The 22,052-nt window shown below is 37.1% G+C and overlaps 1 protein-coding gene across 36 annotated transcripts in view; it reads right to left on the bottom strand.

Annotated features, from left to right (window-relative positions):
* Positions 1 to 697: 697 nt before the first annotated feature.
* Positions 698 to 22,052, bottom strand: part of LOC102556133 (uncharacterized) — a 194,309-nt gene continuing 172,954 nt past the window's right edge. For 12 of the 36 annotated variants that reach the window (XM_087589318.1, XM_087589316.1, XM_087589325.1 and 9 more), the window contains 3 exons: positions 20,080 to 20,183; positions 17,895 to 18,025; positions 698 to 1,261 (listed from right to left, as the gene is read on the bottom strand). In XM_087589318.1, the coding sequence (XP_087445444.1) occupies positions 1,160 to 1,261; positions 17,895 to 18,025; positions 20,080 to 20,183 (337 nt within the window). In that variant the 3' untranslated portion in view covers positions 698 to 1,159. Of the gene's footprint in view, positions 1,262 to 11,027; positions 11,175 to 17,894; positions 18,026 to 20,079; positions 20,184 to 22,052 lie in introns of all 36 variants that reach the window. The other 24 variants (XM_087589305.1, XM_087589306.1, XM_087589309.1 and 21 more) reach the window with 3 other exon arrangements.

The raw sequence follows: 22,052 nt of genomic DNA, 5'->3' as shown, positions 1-22,052 counted from the left end.
AATTCCTGTTTTCTATCAGAAATTAATAAGAATAAAGAAATCTACAAGGTAGTGGTATCAAAGTACATCCCTACTGTGTTTAACATGGTGTATCAGGCTATGTGGTGTTTGCTGAAGTGAGTTCATCACAGTTTTTCACAGTGAGAATGTATTGCTATGTTCCCTATGGGAGACTTAAAATGGGTTTTATAATAAATATTTCCTATAAAAAGCATGCCCTACCCAATTAACGATAATTTGAGGAACATTTTGAGAAGTTTGTTAACTTCCAAAACATCTTGTAAATTTATATCTTTTACATGGGATCCTGAAAGTGCAGATAGTGCTTATGTATCTCAAGGCCTTGTTTTAATAACTGTTGTGTCCTGACTTTGTCTTCATCATGAATTTGCTTTTTAGAAATACACACAGAACTAGCTTCTGCACTGTTATCATGTTAAATTCAATTATATTTGCATAACATATCTTTCATTTAATTCTCATGCTTCTTTTCTCATATTGTCTTGTACAACAATCTTATTTTGTGCTGTATGTATGTTGGTGTTCTACCAGTTACTTTGTATCAGTTATAGCTTTTAAAGTACTCTCCATCATCTCTGAATTTTACATTCACCACAAATTATACTCACCACAAATTAATGTTTGTTTTTGTCTTTTTTCTCAAATTTTATGCAAGAAAAGACATTTTTAAATTTTCTTTTTTTAAGTTTAATTTTATTTTATTTTACTTACTCACTTTACATCCTGCTCATTGTTCTTCTACAGGACACTCCTTCCCATAATCCTTCCCCAATTTCCCCTTGCCTTCTCCTCTGAGAGGGTGTGGCCCCTCAGTATCCCCCAACCTTGGCATTTCAAATCTCTGCTAGGCTAAACACTTCCTCTTCCACTGAGGCCAGACAAGGTAGCCCAGCTAAAGGACTTATCCCATATATGGGCAACAGCTTTGGGGATAGGCCCTGCTCCACTTGTTTAGGATCCACATGAAGACCAAGCAGCACATTTGCTACCTATGTGCAAGGAGGCCTAGGTCCAGTCAGTGTATGTTCTTTGGCTGGTGGTTCAGACACAGAGCCCCAAGGGTCCAGGTTAGTTGACTCTGTTGGTGTTTCTGTGGAGTCCCATCCTCTTCAGTCTCACAATCCCTCCAATTATTCTTTCATAAGAGTCCACAAGCTGCATCCACTGTTTGGATGTGGGTGTCTGCATCTGTCTGAGTCAGCTGCTGGGTAGAGCCTCTCAGAGTACAACATGCTCCGGTCTGCAAGCATAACAGAGTATCATTAATAGTGTCAGAGATTAGTGTTTGCCCATGGGATGGGTCCCAAGTTAGGTTGGTGTTTGGTTGCCCATTCCCCCAATCTCTGCTCCATCTCTCCTGTCTGCATGTCTTGTAGACAGGGTACATTTTGGATTGAAAGTTTAATGGGTGGGTTGGTGTCCCACAGGGGTTCTTGCCTGGCTACAGGAGGTGGCCTCTTCAGGTTCCATATCCCCAATGTTGTGAATTATATCCACAGTCACCCCCATCGATTTTTGGGCACTTCCATTTTCCCAGATCTCTGTCATGTCCTGGAGATGCCCCCTACCTTCCTACCCCTGTCAATTGCAAATTTCAATTCATTTTCTTGGGCCATCTAGTCATCATTCCTGTCCTTCACCATACTTTATCCTGAACTCCCCCTCCCACTTCCTGCCACACCCTCCCTTCATCTGTCTCTTACAAATCTTTTATTTCCCTTTCTAAGTGGGACTCAAGCTTCCTTACTTGGGCCTTCCTTCTTGTTTAGCTTCTTTGGGTCTATGGAAGTTTATGGCTAATATCCACTTATAAGTGAGTGCATACCATGCACGCCCTTTTTGGACTGGGTTACCTATCTCAGGATGGTATTCCCAAGTTCCGTCCATTTGCCTGCAAAATTTATGATTTCTTTGTTTTTAATTATTGAATAGTATACCATTGTATAGCTGTAGCACATTTTCTTTATTCATTCTTGAGTTGAGGAACATCTAGGTTGTTTCCACCTTCTGGCTATTATGAATAAAGCTGCTATGAACAAGTTGAGCAAGTGTCTTTGTGGGATGTTGAAGTATCTTTTTGGTATATGCCCAGGAGTGGTATAGCTGGGTCTTTGGGTAGAACTATTCCCAGTTTTCTGAAATAGCACCAAATTGATTTCCAAAGTAATTATCCAAGTTTGCACTCCCATCAGCAATGAAGAAGTGTCCCCTTTGCTCCACATCCTTGTCAGCATTGGCTATCTCTTGAGTTTTTTATCTTAGCCATTCTGATGGGTGTAAGAAACTATACATTCTCTTTAGTTTGTGTTTTGGATTGTGCTCCTTCATTAAGCCTTGGTCAGTGTGTATCTTCTCACACAGTACATTCCTCAATTTAGCTTCTCCCTGGCATTTTAGGCATTGCTCAGAAGTCCTCACCTCCACCCCTCACCTTATTAAATTGGAGTTAATCTTATATTGTAAGACTTGAGAAAAGACCACCAAATCCTGCATTGGGGATGTCACACTCACAGAGTCACAGAGATGGAAATCGATGTAATAAACAAGAGGTTTTACTAGTCCAGGGCACTGGGGTCGTTCTGCAATTGAATCAGAGGCGACCCCCAGGATCAAAGACACACTTTTTATACTGTTTGATGGGTACAAAGTACATCAACAAGGTTACAGTTTAAGCTTTTTGGCTAAGCCTATTGATCTTTAAATCTATTGGCTAGTAAGTATGGCATACATTCAAGCTCCACTCAATCTTTGGTCCTGTAGAGGGAGTAGTGGGGGATCCTCGCCCTATTGCGGCTGTGATACTTCTAGAATGGGGTGTTTACTCAGAAAATTCTTGTGGAGCTCCCCGGTAGGAAGTTCCTTGGTCCTTGGTTCCCTGAGGGAAGTCCTAGGCACCTGATATTTTCTAAGATAGCTTTTGTCTGCTTGGTCTCCACATTCCACAGTATTCTTCTTTGAGAAAGCCATGGCTTTTCCCATTCATTTTGATTTTATTGATGTTATTGTGCTTACAGTACTTTTTGTCTAAGGATTAGACTGTCCTAACATTTGCAGTATTTCAACTAACTCTAAGACTGGACTAGGTAATCTTTTCTAAAGACTTTTGTGCCTAGAATATAGTCATCTCGCACTCATATTTAAAGTACATTCATTATGAAATACTAATCTCTGTGATTCCACAGTAAAATAATATTACTCTTGTGTTCTGCATGAATGGCTGCTGTTGAGAAGCCTTTTGCCAGTTTGTCTCTTGAACAGAAACTTTGCCTTGCTGTAAAATCTGGAGCTTTGCTGCGCTTTTAATGTGCTTTCATTCATCGTCCACATCCTGGCTGCTTTATGGCTGTCATCTTGGTACCTGCTTTTCTCTTGAGTCAGTTGAGGGTGATGAGGTACCTCCAGTCATCACAGTAACCTTCTAATGCCATGCAATACAAAGGGAGAGTGTACCCATTGCTGAGAGACAAATGTGGACGATATAGAGAAAAGGCATGGGTGGATGCTTAGGAAGAGCATCCAGTGGCGCTGTCTAGTGGAGCTCCCCAAAGGCACCCTTGGTTGTAATTTTACATATTTGAATGTCAAGAAATATGAGAATAAACAGAGAGGCTGTGATTATTACATTTTATAATTAAGTGCTGCAAGGCAATTGAAGAACCTTCCAAAAAATTACTTAGTGTCGAATTATTGAGGAAAAAAAAATCACATGTCAAATTTTGATTTTATCAGTATTCTTTGCTACTGATTCAAGCCATGTTTAATAGTTTTTATTTCCCTAAAACTCCTAAAATAGCTTCAGTATTCTTATTTATCTTGTCATTTCACAATGCATGTATATTTTATACTATCAGCTGCAATAAAAAAGTTATTTTTATTTTAACATGTTATAAAGTCTGTGTTCATTTTCCTAAAATAATATTATTTGAGTTTACCTAGACATCAGATTATTCTCCCATGGTTCTTAAATTAGTTTGATTTTTAAAAAAGGTTGCATTTTTAATTTATAGAATTCACCTGTAATTTTTTGAGAGTTTTATTTGTTCATTTGTTCGTTCATTCATTTGTTTGTTTGGATTGCAAACTTGAATGATTTCCCCCTTCCTTTTCCTCCATCCAAATCCTCTTATATATGAGTTTGATGGGTTGAAGAGAATGATTGGATAGGGAGGATCAGGGAGACATACCAGGTTAGACCCTAGAGAAGGATGTGGGAATCTGGTTGGGTAAAGCAATTAGATGCAGGGCAAAGGAAGCTTGTGGGTAGTGCCAGGTAGAAGGGATCCTAGAGTTGGGCTGTAGTGCTAGGAATGGTGGCTATAGCAGGCCAGATCACTGGATGGTGGAGCCATGTTAGGTCTATAGGTTTTGGAAGAAGATGTAGGTAGGGAGGGCAAAGGTGGTTAACTGAGTAGACCCTGGAAAGGGATGCGCGACTACTGGATGGATAGAGAAGGTAAATATACTACAGAGGGGAGCTGTGGGGCTACTTTAATCTTTAAAATCATCTGCTAATTAATTTGTGCACCTTTCTTATTTTTTCTTCATCCTTCAATTTACTCTTTGCTCATCGGTCTTTAATATCAAACACACTGTATGAAACTCTCAACTCATAAAAATATTCAAGAAGAATATACTAATGTTGACTACATATCTAACTATGTCCCACATTTATTCTTGTGAAACATGATACTTTTAGTATATTTATACATTTTTTTCTATTTTGAGTTTTCTCCTTGACTTTGCTATCAACTAAGAAAGCATTATTTTATTTTAGGTGGGTTTTGGCAACTTGCTTTCCTTTTAATTTTAGTCTAACAAGTGTGAGAAAGTGGGTAATAAAACAAATAAAGTTTAAAGTTTATTTAAGACTTACTGGGTTGAGAACTCTTATCAAACACATGTTTCCAATTGCATTACTTTCTTCTGAACATTTAAGCTAAAACATTATTGACTGTGGTAACAGGTAATAGGAAGGAGTTCATCGAAACCATGTATTTCAAACAAATGTACTGTATTCACAATGCTGCTGTTTTCACACTCACAAAGATTCTTTGTCTTTGCATCTGTTCCTGAGGCACAGTGACTTTGTAATCATGTTCGAAGTGAAATGATTAGTCCTTTACTATCTCTGAAAAATTTCATGCACACACACACACACACACACACACACACACACACACACACACACACAAAGACACAAATTTCCAGGGTGTGTATATCTAACTTGAAACTTTTAATTTTGTCCTTAGTAAATATTTACTCTTATTTTTAAATAGTTCAAACATGTAGGTCAGGAAAAAGATTTGTCATATTATCTTTATAAATTATAAATTATATTTAATTTTCATTCCTTGTTTGGGCCATTATTTATGAGATATCCATTTATGTTAAAGACTTCATTAACTAATAGGTGTGAGAATAGTTGGGTTCTTCTTCTGGACATTGTTTATTGGTTATTTGCATATTTTATTAATTAACCACCTAGTGTTTTGTTCCCTTAATTGTAAAATGGAGATAATAATTACTTTTATGGTTACTGTAAAGATAACTAAAAGCAATTTCAACAAAGCTTCTAGAACTGTGGAAAATACATATGTTAATTTCATTCCTCATGCATATAACTAAAATCATTGAAATTCCCCTTTAAATGCAAATTTTTTTTCTATAAAACATCCCGAGGCCAATCATATCAATTTTTTTCTACTGCTGCAATACAAACAAAACAAAACAAATACCATGACCAATGAACCTTATAGAAGAAAAAGTTTACTTAGGCCAGGTCCTAGATGGATAAGAGTTCACTGTGGCAGGGAGGCATAAGAGTAGGTGTCATGAAGAGGAATGGCAACCTGGCAGCTCGGGTCACCAATGCAAACACCACAGCAAGACAACTGGACCTTTAAGGAGGCTCTAAGCTCTCAGATCCTGTGACATACTTCCTTCACCAAGGCCACACTCCCTATGTCTTCCCAAACAATAGCAATAACTCGAATACAGACAGACCAAATGTTCATCTATCGCACACATTTTGCTTTTAAACTACAACAACCATCTAAGCCAACTTTTGTGGGGAATACTATTTACTTTTCTTTGTAGATCTAACACAACCCTCTTGTAAAAGTTTAAAATATATGGCTGTAAATGATACAATCTCCTGGGAATCTCAGGGTATGTATACATCAGAGATCAAGACATCATAGAGAACTCCAAAGTGAGAACATTGTGAATATCTGTCAATAAATAAATACATCAAATAGGGACACTACAAAGGATTCGATTGCAATTATCCCATTATTTGAGAAATGGCTCTAAACACAAAACTCATCTTTCAACACAAAGTCAATCAGGTGCTGTTTTCCCTTGAAATATTGATCGCAGCTTCTAGGCAATTACATGACTATCAGAAATAATCACAGATGGCTATTGTCCAGGCTGACAAAGGTTTGCAATGTCTTGGTTGTTGGCAATGTACAAACAGCAATGTTCACATTGACACAGTTCAGTGAGAGGAGATTTGCTAAATGGAAAAGTTTGTTCTCTTGGGGGCAGGTGGCTCTCGCCAGGAGATGGCTTGTACATTTAGAGCTTGGCCTTCTGTGGCCTCCCATGCTCTGCCAATCCCCACTGAGAGGTAGCTAAGGCAGGAGGCCTTTACAAACCAAAATGCTGCTCTTTTATATTAGATACTTATCACAGCATCTACAGGAAGAAAAGAAAGGTGAACCTGAGTGTTTCTACGATTCTTGGATATTTTCAGTTTTTTCTGACTGAATTTCTATTTTGTCTTGATTAGGTGCATGGTCACAGTTGCTAACTCTTGCCAAATAAGAAATGTACTTTCTGACCTTTTCTAATGAGCAAGGACAATGTATTTTTAAAGCCATTTGTTTACAGTGACAATTTAGACTTGACTGAGAGTGAGTGTATGGTTCTATGGTTTTTAGGAAGGAAGATATCTTCTTTGAATATTTAATATTTAAAGAAAACCAAGAAATGAAGACTGGAAGAAGGGCTTAAGATTTAAGAACACTTGCTCTTAACTGTGTAAAGTGCCCAGCACCCACATGGAGATTCACAAGGGACTGTAGCTGAAGATTGAGGGGAGTTAAAGCTTTCTTCATATCTTCGCAGTATTGTGGTTCTCTCTGTATAGATGCTCCCAGATTTTTCCACAGAGTCCTTGATTAATGTAGATATTTATAGTATTTGTCATCTGTTAATGTAGTAGGCAATCAAATGTGGATTTACATTGTAGTTTTTCAACTTTCTTTTTGGCTTTTGGTATTTAGTGTTTTGGTGGTTTTTGTTTTCTTTTGTATTTCATTTTGTTTATAATGCTTCCTTTAGGAGACTGAGCTGGATAGATCTTCAAACTACTGAACAGAACTTACAGTTTTTGTAGAGGATCTGAGATCCAGCATCCATCAGCTCTCAACCAACTGTAACTCCAGTTCCATGATGTCTGAGGACCTTGTCTTGCTCCATGAGGAGCTAACATGCATTGGTGCACAGACATACATGTAGATAAATAATGTATGCACATAATCCAAAAAGAAATATATTAAAAAACATTAACATGCCATTTCCATATTAAACATGCCTTATAGAGCTGTATCATTCCTTCCTAACTCTAATACTTGAACACTTTTTAAATTTATTTTGTTATTCAGCTGTTTTTCACTCCCAATATCATGTTAGCTTATGTGTACTCTGAGATGTCTTTCTTGGTTGCAAATTCCTATTTTCTCTGCAAAAAATCTTTTGAGTCTTATAAGAAGTTGATTGGTCATTTGCTTTTTTGCTTGATACATGCATGCATATATTGCTGATCACACACAGAACTTTTTACTTCACATTTAAAGACCATGTGATGGATTTGCATGTGAGTCAAAAGTCAATAAATGGTTTATAATTTTCATTTTACTCATCAATGTGCATTTACACTTGCATTTATACTTTATCTGGTACTTCTTAATACCATGTTCCTGGCACTTCAAGTCTTACTCCTATAATATTGGCTTACGTCTTCGTATTAAAACATTAACTGAAAAGCCTTATACTATTTTACTAAGTGATGGATACTAGCCTGTCTCTGCTATTCTTCTGAGTTCCAGGCTTTTATCATGAAAGTAGGTAAAATTTAATATTAACAGAAACCCTGAGAAGGAAAGTATATTTTTGTCTCCAAAATGTCCTCATTTTTGCACAGCATAATATGTAGAGCACTAGTTAGTATTTTATTTAAAGTTACTATGGCTAAAATGAAATAGCATTATCAAGGCAACTTGGGGAGGAAAAGGTTTATTTTGCTCACAGTTTCATGTAAATCTCATCATCACCAAAGGAAGTCAAGATAGGAACTCAAGCAGAGCAGGAACCTGGAAGCAGGAGCTGATGCAGAAGACATGGGAGGGTGCTGGATGCTAGCTTGCTCCTTATGGCTTGCTCAGCCTACACTGCCCTCCCTCCTCTACCAATCACTGATTAAGAAAGTGCTCTCTTATGGAGGAATTTTTTCAACTAAGGTTACTTCCTCCCTTATGAATCTAGCTTGTAGTTAGTGACATTTTAAACAACTTTTTATACTTTACTATTATTTTGTTGAGACAAATACATGAAATATTCAAGTCCTATTCTAATAAATTTAAACAAACACCTGAAAGCTCTGGAAAGAGGAAGGGAAACACGATTGAGCCATGGTATTGATAAATTGAAGATAAACACATTGACAAATAACCTGAATTATTTTTAAAGCCTAGTTCGGAATAAGTTGACAATATAGTGACATTAAGATATAAAAAAAAAAAGCAGGGCACTAGGAAATCACGCCCCAAAAGGGGTGGTGATGGTGGTGGTACACAGATGCATCCACATTCAGTTACCCTAGAGAAAGTCATCTAGGATATAGAAAGAAAAAGTGATGAATGGAAAAAATATATCAGCAGGCTAAAATGTAAAATAGTTATTATATTAAGACAAAGAGATTGTGAGGGTAGAGAGGACTATAGTTTTGTATTTCTTTGTTGTATTATACATATCTCTGTCTTTTTGAGGCGCTGGAAGGGAGTCTATTAAATAGAAGCAAAAAAGAGAGACATATAAGGAATAAGGAGTACACGTCAACCACGTGCATGCCAAATTCTCAAAAAAGAGTCATGCTTAGGTCTCCTTATGATGAAAATTTATACACATATAAAATATATGTAAATAGCTTCTGTACTTATTCATTGTTCTGGCAATCTCTTTTATAAGTCACATTCATATGCATGGATTCTTTTTCATGCTATAGATTACTACTTCTGGTTATACTGTTGAAAGTGAAAGCACATTTATCCGACATTCTTGCAAAACATAAGTTAGATATAGGACAGACATGGGGAGACAGAGGGAAGGAGGAGGGGGAGAGGCAGAGAATTGGTATTTTCCCTTGACAGTCTGCAGGTAGGAATTGTGTTCTGACTTTACGATTTTGTCACACAATTTAAGCTACTTGGGAATTGTAAATCTCTGAATTGCTACAAGATGGCTCTTTGAGTCTTGTAGCTTATGCTGGAAAAGAAACACAAGTGTTAGAATACTCTAGAAGTTGAAGGCAGTGATCAAAGCTTCTCATTTTCCTCCAAATTTCCATTCTGAAAGTAAAGTTCTGATATGGGTCATTACAACAATTGAGCTGTCACAGTAAACTGAAGCATTCCCCAGTTGAATTAATGAGGTTTCAAACATTTTCTTTGCAACTCTCTTAGGGGTGAGTGTGTGTGTGCGGGTGGGGTAAGTTCTTTATTTTATTTTCTCTTTCACTGTTTACATATTTTTCTCTTTGGAGTTAAGATTTTATCTCTGACCCTTTCTTACTGGGACTCACTCATGTCAGGAAGTTCACCCCTTCCCATAACATAATAACACAGGAACCAAAGTGTGCTGGCCAGGTTTTGTCAGTTTGACACCCACCTAGACATGCCTTCGAAAAGTTCATCTTAACTGAGAAAAGGCCAACAAATGACTAGCTTAGGCTTCCCTGTTGAGTATTGTCTTGACTAATGACTGATATTGAAGGGTTAAGCTTCTTGCAGACTATACCCCTGGGCAGGTGGCATTGTGTAAGGAAGCTGGCTAATTAAACGATAAGGAGCAAGGCAGTGTGTGGCACTCCACCACTGTCCCTGCATCAGTTCCTGTCTCTAGGTTCCTATCTTGAATCTTGCTTTGATTCCCCCTACCACCACCATTGTAATTTATTCTTCATTCAGACACTATATCTCCACCTTTCTTTCCTTCTCCCCATCTCCCTTCACCTCCCCACACCTCCACCACACTTAGAAAAAGAACCTGCTTCCCAGGGATAGCAACTGAAGGCTGCATAAAAGTTACAATTGTTCTAGGCACAAATCTTCATATCAAGCCTAGATGAGGCAACCCAATAGGAAACAAGGGTCTCTAAAGCAAGCAAAATAGTCAGACATATCCCTCTTCAACTGCCACAGAATAACTTAGGAGTTCCACATGAAGAACGAGCTACACAACCAAACATTTATGTGTAGGACTTAGTGTAGTCTCAAACAAGCTCTGTGATTGTCAATGCAGTCTCTGTGTGCTCCCATAAGCCCTGTGTAGTTGATTCTGTTAGCTATGTTCTAGGAGTGTCCTTGATCCTTCTCGTTCCTACAATGTTTCCTCCCAATTTTCCACAGGGTTCGCAGAGCTCTGCCATAACTTTGGCAATGTGTCTCTATATCTGTTGTAATTAGTTATTGGAGGAAACATCTCGGATCACAGTTGGGCTGGGCATAGATCAATGAGTATAGCATGATATCATTGGAAATAATTTCATTGATTTTGGGGGCAGGGTATGGTGTGGATTGGTGGGATGGGAAGTGTTAGTTTCTATCTTAGGTTTCTGGGCTCTCCAGTGTCTATTTCAGTCTATCTAAGCTGTGCTGGGTATGGGATCCCTCTAGTGGTATGGACCTCAAGTTAAACTGAAAATTGGTTGATCATTCACGCACCTTCTGAGAGTCACCATTACCCTAGTTCATTTTCCAGGCAGAACAAATGTAAGTTGAAGGTTTTGTGACTGGGTTGGTGTCATAGTCACAACCTGGGGATCCTTGCATGGTTAGTTCAGGCTTCATATCTCCCATTGACTTCTCTTTCTTGATGGATTATAAAGAAAAATAAAATCCAAATTGCTTTTTAATGGTCGTCATCACAGCAATAGAAAGCAAACTAAGGCACAAGTCATAGCCAAAATGAAACAAATTGATATATTAACATGTCGCTCAATTAATTTCCTGCCTCCCTAGTTACAAAAACATTTAAATTATTTGATTACAAGTCTCCTTGGTAACAAGGTGAAGACTGCTAGAGATAAACAAACCATAATAAGTTGATTGTTGTATGTATTTATTCATGTGTGTATCAGTGTGCATGGTAGACACATGTATGTGTGCATTGCTCTATCACTTTTCACCTTTATTTAACTCTTTAGGGATTTCATGTTATATTCTTATCATAATCTTTTCCAACCCCTAGCTCCTCATAGATCCTCTGTTCCTCCTTACCTACCGAATTTCACAATGCCCACCATGTGGTGATTTTGCAGCAGCACAGGAAGAATAAATGTAAATAGATGAGAAAAAGTGTAGAGTAGTAGGTGGCCCTGGGCATGGAGGCCTGTAATACCGAGACTCAAGAAGCTGAGATAGAAGAATCCTGAATTCAAAGCCAGTGTGGCCTTTATAGTGAGATGCGACCCTGTCAGAAGTCAGTAAAAAATAAATAAATAAATAAATAAATAAATAAGCAAGCAAGCAAGCAAATAAAGCCTATAGGATCTTAAAATATAAAAACTGAGAAAAGGACTTCATAGCACCCTAACCATAGAAATAGCAATGAGCAGTTAAACTTAGTTTCTGTTAAGAAAACTCATTATGAAGCACTCGTAAGTATGACACAAACTACACGGAGCATGTGACTTTTTTCTATCAAAGTATGCTCTTCTGATAGTCTCCATTAGGTTATCTGAAGATATGGGGTTCAGTCTTCCCCAGGATATGTCCAAAAGACTGAGCTACTATGATCATAGTAAGTGAAAAGATTTCTACAGAAAAAAAGTGTTGAGAGAAAATTATATGTAATCTGAGCGTTGACTTAGAAACAAATGTCAGGAGTTACAAGGGAACAGCAATTCTCAGCATAGCCTGTTGTCTACATTGAGTTCAACATCTGTAGAAGTCCTGTGGATTCATGCTGGATCCCTGGCACTGGAGAATGTTGCAATAAAGAAGTCAGGAAGATAAACAAAGCATCTGTGTTTTTCCAACTTCCTAGAACATAAAAGGCTTAAGGCACCCTTAATGTCATATTCATCTGCTCTATATGTGTCAAGAGATGCTGCTTGCAACAAAGCCATTAAACTTTCAGGGAGAGACTACATTGCCTTGGGGAAAATTAGCAGGGACACGATGCCTTTGTGGTTCTTCCTGTACGGAACATTTGATGAATGCCAAAGGTATAGCTGTCACTTTTCACACTTGTGAAAATAGACTATCTGTTGAAGAGTTGAAAACAAGGCAAAATATATGGCTACCCCAAGAATCCCACCATTACATTAACAGAGCCTAAAGATAGGTAACCTTGGATAGAGTAGAGTACATATGAGCTTATCCCTCATCTGGCCTGATTCTTACTCCTGTGGCAGTACAAAACCCCAAATGCCAGCTATGCTGCCACCATGGCCCCAGGTTTCCCTAATGGCATTCCTCTCAGTGTTTTAGACAGTGTTGTCTTGATGGAATAAGATCAGACGGATCAAATGGCTTCAAGGGATGGCATTTATGTGAGTCATCTCCCCAGGAGGTTGGCTAATCTCTTTCTATCCAACAAAGCATGTGCTATTGAGAACAGTGCTCACAGCTGGCTGTGTTCGCATTCACATGAATCAGAGGGAATTCAGAGTTCTGCTAAAAGCTTCCAATAAACTTCTGTGTATCATAAAAGGAAGCTCACTTGGAACCAGTTATTCTAATTGTCTACTTTAGAGACTAATATCATGGAAGCTAGTGTTTTGATACAAACACAATTTCATTTTCTATTTCTAGTTCTACTTTATTTATGTGAGAACAGGTAAATTGTTTTAAAACATCTGATTTGCACATCTTTGTTATAAAGGTGCTTTCACAATTACACCCTGCCCACCTCCCAAAAAAGTCATGAGCTTAGAATAAGGAAGAGTGAGACCCAGAGAGACTTGGAGATTTCACTCTTGACTAAGGGTCTAATAAAAAAGAAAACAAGCTTCTGAGGGTGAGTGTGTGTGTGTGTGTGTGTGTGTGTGTGTGTGTGTGTGTGTGTATGAGAGAGAGACAGAGAGACAGAGAGACAGACAGAGAGACAGACAGAGAGACAGACAGAGAGACAGACAGAGAGACAGACAGAGACAGAGAGATGGATCTATAAGAGATATAAGCAAAATAACAGCTGCCACACTACCTCTGGTTTCAAATGCCATTATACCAAGTTGGGACTGAACTACTTCAAGGTATATTTGATAGTACATGGTGCTTTGGTCTATGGAGGATGGTAACTTATAGTCTCTAGGAAATCTTTAGCCCTATATGACAAAGTATGTCTTCAGTTTCCAATATTCCCCTAAATCAAATCACTGTAGTTTTCTTGGTTGTGAAATAATGGCCTACTAAAAGTAAGGTGATTGTGTAGAAAATATTATGGAATATACAATGAAAGAACTATACCTTATCAAAACTGTCCTGGGATGCTGCCAACATCATCCAGAATAAGATCAAATGAGGCAGAATTACTATGTCAAATAGACTAAACCAAGAGCACACATAATATTTTATATCAACCATAGTCTTAAATATATGCTAGCAACATGGTCATGTGTCCTGGTCTCCTTCTCAGGAGACACTTTAAATCAAACACTTCACAGAAGAAACTAAGTCTGGGAAAATTCAAGCAACATAATGTATATCTAGCTAGAGACCTGGAAAATAAAGGGAAGAGAACTGTTGATGTATTAGTTTTCAACAAAAACTATAAACCAATAGATCCAAGAAATTAAATCACAAAGAGTAAGGATCCACATGTGGGCCTGTTGTTGCAGTCCAACAAGATGACCCTGTAGGCAAAAGCCTTGGACACAAAGTCTGTCTATCTGAGTCTATCTAGGATCTACAAGTGAGACGAGAAGCAGCTACTCTGTTTTTTCCTGTGACTTCCCCATTCATGCGGTGGCAAGGACCGATGTGAACTTGAGCCCACAGTCCAAACAAGTACATATAAATATACATCTAAGAAATTTAAAAAATGAAATGTGACTTAACAAAGAACACACCACAGCCAAACTAATTAACATAACAGGAAATCCCTGAGTAGTAAGTAAACACTTCAGATTTATAGAATATGACAATGTCAGAATGACAAATTACTTCCATAGGAACAAATAAAGATAAAAATAGTACAAAAAGGTAATGGATTCATAAACATCATACACACGCATTGTTGAAACCTAAAGGGAAACTAGAAAAAAGCAACTCATTTGAGCAAACAAAATATAAATATTAAGATGTTGATTAACTTAAATGTAAGCACATCATCAGTTGTCATATTAAATAAAGCAGATTTAGATGATGCAATAACAAAGATTGCCAAATAATGTACTTAAATCATGAGTATAATGTTATGATTACAACAAGCAGGCTATGAACACAGGTACAAGTGTGTCACAAGTGCGAGTAGAATTTACTTAAATATTAGCTAGCACTAACTGAAAGAAAGGTGGCAGTCTGCCAGAGTAATATCAGAGAAAAAGAACTTTAAAAACAAAAGCAAACATCTGATACATACTATCATTTTATAACCACAAAGAGTAATTAAATCAAAGATGATGTAGCAATTCCCAATGCTTATACTTTTTTAAAGTATATGAAAATTAAACTGACAAAAGTATAAAGAAATAAACAAATATATACTTATAAAGATTTCAACATTCTCTCTTTAAGTAGCTAATATGATCTAAAGATATACAGAAAACTAGAGTGTACTGATCAACCAACTTGTTACAATTCACATTGATTGAACCATAGCAAAATACAGACTTTCAGAAGGCATTTGGCTGACTTATCATAATAGATCAGAAAGTCTTGATCAGAAAGTATTTGGAGATACTTGGAATGAAAAATAAATTTAAAGTAATTCAAGATACACAAAATGTTATCTTACAATGGAAGTAAGTTAAAAAGCAGCAAAATGTATTAGTAGACATTCAGTTGTTTGAAAATGAACTTATACATTTATTTAGTTCAAGGCAAAGCTCGCATTGCCAACTCTGGAACAAAATAAAAAATATGGCATTCATGTTTAGAATTCATGTCTTTAGAAATGTACAACATTCAGGTCAGTAAAAACCCAAGGCATGTCCTATTAATGGTATGATGAAGTCTCAACTTTAAGAAACTAAAAAGGGGACTTGAAGGAAATAAAACATAATCATTGTAAGGTGAAGCTCAGGAGAAAAGTTATTGAAAGATGATCTCATATCAGATGATCATAAAAGTAACCAATAAACTGCAAACTATGCTTCTTGAAGATGGACCATTCAGGTTGCACAAACCAAATACAAAAAAGCAAGATGCAAAGACCCGTAATCAAGAAAAATTCATGTTAATACAGAAGCTATAAACATTAAAAAACAAAAGAGCATAATACAAAGAATTTTGTGCCACTTCACTTGACACGTTATAAAAATGGGTAAATTTTGGGGTTGGGGATTTAGTTCAGTGGTAGAGCGCTTGCCTAGCAACCACAAGGCCCTGGGTTTGGTCCCCAGCTCCGAAAAAAAATGGGTAAATTTTGCACAAGATACCAACTCATTGAAACAGAAATCACTTTTAAAAAAATTCTGCAGAAGTAGCAAAATATTGAAGATATAATGCTTATCAAAGGCAAACCTTTTTTTAGATATTGAGGGTAATGGCATTTACTCCTTAACCTAGATATATGAATCATAAAATATACAAAGAGAAGAAAATAAAATAAAACTAATGCCATGTACCTACTAACTGCTAAAAGTACATGCAAACATGCTTGAAATAAGATAGCATACAGGTTGTCTCCTGAGAGGCTCTGCCAGAGCCTTACTGACACAGATGAGGACGCTTGAAGCTAACCACCAGATTGAGCACAACAATGGAGTAGTTAGAGAAAGGTCTGCAGGAACTGAAGTAGTTTGCAACCCCATAGGAAGAACAACAATATCAAACAACCAGACCCCCCAGAGCTCCCAGGGACTAAACAGGCTCCAGCTGCATATGTAGCAGAGAATGGCATTGTTTGGCATCAATAGGAGGAAAAGCCCTTGCTCCTGTGAAAGCTCAATTCCCCAGTGTAAGGGAATATCAGGGTGGTGAGGTAGAAGTGGATGGATGGGAAGGGGAGCATCCGCATAGAAGCGAGGGACAGGATGGGAGAGGGGACAAGCGGGAAAGGGGCTAACATTTATGATGTAAATACACAAGATATCCAAGAAAAAAAAGAGAAAAAGGTAGCATATAGGATTCCAACTATATTCATAGATTCATTGTCATCATGCAAAGGTACCTAAGCATGCAAAAAATAATATAGTTCCTAGTAGAAAACTATGTAAAATAAGTAATATGATAACTCATAAAATCCAGAAAAGTTACTACATAAATTCACATGGTGACTCTAGACAAAACCTCACAACATATGATAGAAAACAACAACAACAAAAACCCCCTTTTTAACACAATACAGCTCATCTATAAACTACCTATGATCAGCTTCACACTTCATAGCAGGAATCTCGATGCTTTCACTCTCAACTCAATTTAAGACCAGCTCACGTGATCTTGCCTTTTCTCTTGGTTGGTAATGGTTGTATTCAATGCAATAAGGCAAGCAGACAAGAGGAATTCAGATTGAATAGAAAGAAATTGACACTTTCTTTATTCCTAGATATCATATCAAATCCCACAGATAAATAAATAGAAAGGCAAGCATATAGATAGTAAATGCATCAGTAAATAAATAGACAAATAAATACATCAATAAATAAGCGATTCGGGATTTCATGGGTTCAATAGAGTGAAGGATTCAGGATCACTACGAGGAAAGAAATTGCATGTCCGTACTTGAACATCTCAAAACTGGAGATTAGTCAGAACACAGTCCATGAATGAAGCCATGTGAAAAGACTTCTGAGAGCTTGTGCAAAAACTCCAAGTAGACAAGACAAAAGTCTTGTAACCTCTGTTACCCATACTGGCTTATTCTTGCATTGTGCTTTCCTACCCCTCCCAACTCTAGTAAATAGGATTAGATTTCCCTTAGATTGCCCATCATTTTACCTATTATTTTACCTCCAACCATGAGTTGTTATTCTGACTATGTATAGGCTCAACTCACATGACCTTGCTCTTGCGAATACATACAGCTTTAACTTGTGAACTTTACTGATATGACCTTACCTAACTCACAAAGTACCCTCAGAATAAAAAGTGTATGAAGCCCTGAATAGAGACATAAGACTTTAATCTGCCTCAATTTTAGGTTCCACTCTTCCAGGTTTATACTGCCAACTAGAACAATAACAGAAATTTAAATTTAAAAAAAAAACTTTTAAACTGAAAATATGAAATATTCAAGAATAAAACTGTAAAATATGTCTATGATTTAGGTAGCAGAATTTTAAAAAGTATTCATCTGCATATAACGTAAAATAAAATATTATGAAGTTAAACCATATTCATGAATACAAAACTTAATAATATATATGTTACTCTAAAGTGGATATAAAATTTAATATAATACTTGTCAAAATGTCCACATACTTTTTGGAGAAATGAAGTATTTTGGGAGAGGGTGGGCTCCACCTTTCCATCTGGGTGCTGGGGTCTTTTATACCCTGCAGGTTCTCGGCCATGTATGCTCTTCCTTCTCATTCTCTTCAGCAGAATCTTTTCTGTGAAGGACAGATGGGTGTTCTGGGCACTTGCTAATGGCCTTATCTGGGATTGAGGGTCAAGAGAATTTTCTGCTCTTCTTAAAGGCAAGGAATAGTTGATTCAGGCCCGAGAAAACACAGAAGTAAGGTAGAGTCTTGAACAAGGTACCCTTTGTTCACATGAAAGACCTGGACATGCAAGGAATTTTCCAAGTTCTCTCTTTATCTTATACCACTGTACACATTTATGCTGCTGGTGGGCTTGCTACGGGGGGATGGAGGGTGAAGTTCGGGCTCTCAGGTGACCTGAACTGCTCTGAATTGATGCAATAGATTGGTTTATAATGTGGCAACCTTTTAAAGTCAGTTAACCTTAAAGATCTGTACCTGTTTTAGTCATTCTGTTACTTCCATGACTCGTACATCGCTTTTTAAAATAATTTTATTTTTCTTGGATGTTTTATGTATTTATATTTCAAATTTTATCCCCTTTCCCTCCTCTCTGATGCCCCCTCCCACCTTCCCCTGCTTCTATGAGGATGCTCCCAGTCCCACATCACTTCTACTGGTTTCCTTAACCAACACACATGCACACATTCACACACATGCACACACATGCACACATGCACACATGCACACACAAGCACACATTCACACACATGCACACACGTGCACACATTCACACACATGCACACATTCACACACATGCACACATTCACACACATGCACACATGCACACATGCACAAATAAAACCAAAACAGTCTATATTTGAAAGAGCTGTCACCATAATAGGATTTTTTAAATCTGATAAGCCTACCACTACTACTATGGATGGGCTTGAAATTATAATTTTGTCTACTGGTTTCATTTTCTCATGAGGGTAATAGGATTGTTCTCTTGCCATTGTTTTCACCTTAGGTCAAAGCAGAAATTGATTCAAACTTCAAGTTGCATGTTATAACTTATTTTCAGTTGAGTTATCTGTAACTGAGGAAGTCTGAATAACTTGATTAAGGTCACATTGATGAGAGGTCATGGGACACTGACTCCCACAAAATTTCTGTCCATAATATCTGTTCAAATAGGAGCAGTGGGTTCAGAAATGTAATATTCTTGGCTGCTAAATCTTTGGTATGGAGTGAATAATAATTGCCAAATTACACACCTAAATTAATCTCAAATTTGATATAACAATTCACTGTAATAAACAATAGCTAATATTTAGTCTCATCATTACTAAATAACAGAAGAACTTAGATTCAAAATGTTTTAGAGTAATCCCCATGAATATAATAAATGTATAACAGTTCTTGAGAGAAAAGAAAATTTTGTTTTTACTTTCAAGAAGGTGTCTCTTAGAAAAATATTTAAAATATTAGAAAATAATAGAAAAACATTGTACACATGATTATAAGTGATAATAATTTATATTTCTATACTCTGTTCTCCTAGGGTATCAGGAGTAAGATAGTCTTAAATGGACTCAAAACAGAGACCCAAATTATGGTTATGACCAATGGCACAAGGTTATGGAGTGGCAGTCCTACTTTTCTGCATTTCTATCATAACATTTTCCTAATTTTCTATTGGCACACACAAACTGAGTTTATAGTGCTAAGTTAGGTTGACTTTTCAAAATTGCTTATTTTCTTGTCAAATATGTTGACAATAGACTATATTACAATTGCCAAATCAATAAGTGTCGAAGACAACTTTGATTTGAAGAACTTTCTAATTATACATCCTTGAATAGCCTTTAACATTTCTCACACTCAGTTTCTTTATATTTATACTTATTCTAATAAGATGAATTTCTCAATAGAATTGCTATTAGATAAAACTTATAAAAGAAAATGAGTCAGTGTTTTATTTTTTTCTAACTACTTGACTTCTAAAGACTGAGTAGTGCCCTTGAAATGATAGAGTGAGTAAAGACAGTTGCCACGGAGCTGTAGTACACACACACACACACACACACACACACACACACACACACACACACACACACAGGCACATGCATGTGCGCATGCACACATTTGGCCCTGGTAAAAAAAAATACTGGAAGTTCTACCTGTAAAAGTCGAAGCCACAGCTCTCACAACCCACAGGTCCAGCTGTGCTGCAATAGTGATTTCTCCAGCTGCGCAGGTCAACAGCCAGGAAGATCTTGTCAGGCTGAAAGTTAAAGAGCAAGGTTTCATCCCAAGGGGGAACTTTTGTTTTAAACTGAGATACCCTGAGAACAGGAAGCATCAGGAATCAGAGAGCTGGAATTCAACCTGCTATAAGCCCAAAATGAGAGACAGCAGATTTGGATACTGAGGTTGAACAAAAATAAGCTGAAAAGTCTCTCTCAGACATAAAGGGAAATGGAGCTTCAACTTAGTGCTTGAGTGCAGACCCTGTTCATGAAGAGTAGAGCTGGACACACTGAATCTGAGATCATAAGGTATAGCAAACTCTGCAGCACAAGTATCAGCCACTTACCTCCTTTAAATTCTAAGTACTCAAATGCTAGTGGGTCCCTTGTTATCATATGCACATTTCTCTGGAAAATAAAAAGACTAATACTTAACAATTTTGAAATAGAGACGGGGCCACTATGCATATCTTAGTGGTGCAATTGCTTCCCCTAACCCAGCATACTTAGAAGTCACTCCTACAGCTAAAACAGTTGCTATGCCAGGGCTGAAAACCTGAAGAGTTTTTGGGAAGTGAGAAAACTTACCCAGGTATGAACTGCAGCTCTAAATATGGTAAAAACTAGCAGAGCTGTCAGGCTTTAGAAATTTCTGCAGTACGGGCTTGGCAATACCATAAACCACAGAAACACCAAACTCCAAGTACTTAACTGATCACCAATGATAAACCCACCAGGTGAAAATAAGACCATTACTACTGTCTTTGAGCCAAATCTGAGGCAATGCCTGTATCCAATTTGGGGCAAGCATATATGCTAGTGTACTTTGTGTCTACAAACCTCTCACTTGGTGTGATCAAGCACATCCTATGCAGTTGGGAAAACCAGTCTTGTTTACCAAACTGAAAACATATGTCTTCTTATCTTACATGAACAATGACCCAAGAATTCCAGAAAGTTGTCTGTCTTTGGGCAAGTGGGCATTACAGGCAAAAGACATAGTTGTTTTACAGACCTCTTAAGCACAGTAATTAAGACAACACATAACTTCAGCCTTCACACCATATCAATACACACACACACACACACACACACACACACACACACACACACACACACACGAGACAGAGAGAGACAGAGAGGACTCCAATTTTCAAAGATCCATAAAGAAATGTCTCAAATATTTCATTTGTGTTACTTTGTATGGTAGAATGGGGACAAAGCAGGTATAGGTATGTATGCCTCTAAGATTTAACATTGTCATCATTATTATTATTATTATTATTATTATTACTATTATTATTATCATCACACCATTATTTTCCAAGTACATTCACTTGTCAGAATACTTTTGGAAAATTATGCATTTATTTTTTTATTACTCATCATATGATTACCTAATTTTCTTCCCTGTTTCTTCTCCACTACTGAGTATTATGTCTTAAAGTGCCTTTCTTTTATTCTTTTGGCCCCTTTCATTCCCTCCTTTTTCTTTCTACTGTACTTTTAGCCATATTTTGGCTTTATCTTATTGATTATTTAAAAAAAAACAACTTTTATCTCTTTTGCTTCTTACAATTTCAAATTTTGGCTACAAATTTTCTTATAATTGACAAATATTTTTCTCTTTTCTTTTGCCTAATTTCTTGCAAGTTTTTCCCCTTTATTACATCATGCACTCCTTTTTCCTTCCAGTTACATTTGCTATTCTTCTGGTTTGGGGAATTTCATTTGGTTGGTTTTGGTTTTTGGTTTTCTGTTTGCCTGTCCTGATCCTTTATTTCATTTGTTCACTATTTCTACATTCACCCTAAAAGGAGTTTCACTTCAGAGCATACTCTGCCTTAGATGTGAATTTGCCTTAAAGGTTACTGGCTTTAAGATAGCGATTGTAGGAGAATGTC

This window comes from Rattus norvegicus, chromosome 16, assembly GCF_021556685.1.
Source record: "Rattus norvegicus strain SHRSP/BbbUtx chromosome 16, alternate assembly SHRSP_T2T, whole genome shotgun sequence".
Lineage (NCBI taxonomy): Eukaryota > Metazoa > Chordata > Mammalia > Rodentia > Muridae > Rattus > Rattus norvegicus.
This window is presented reverse-complemented; position numbering and strand designations above follow the sequence as displayed.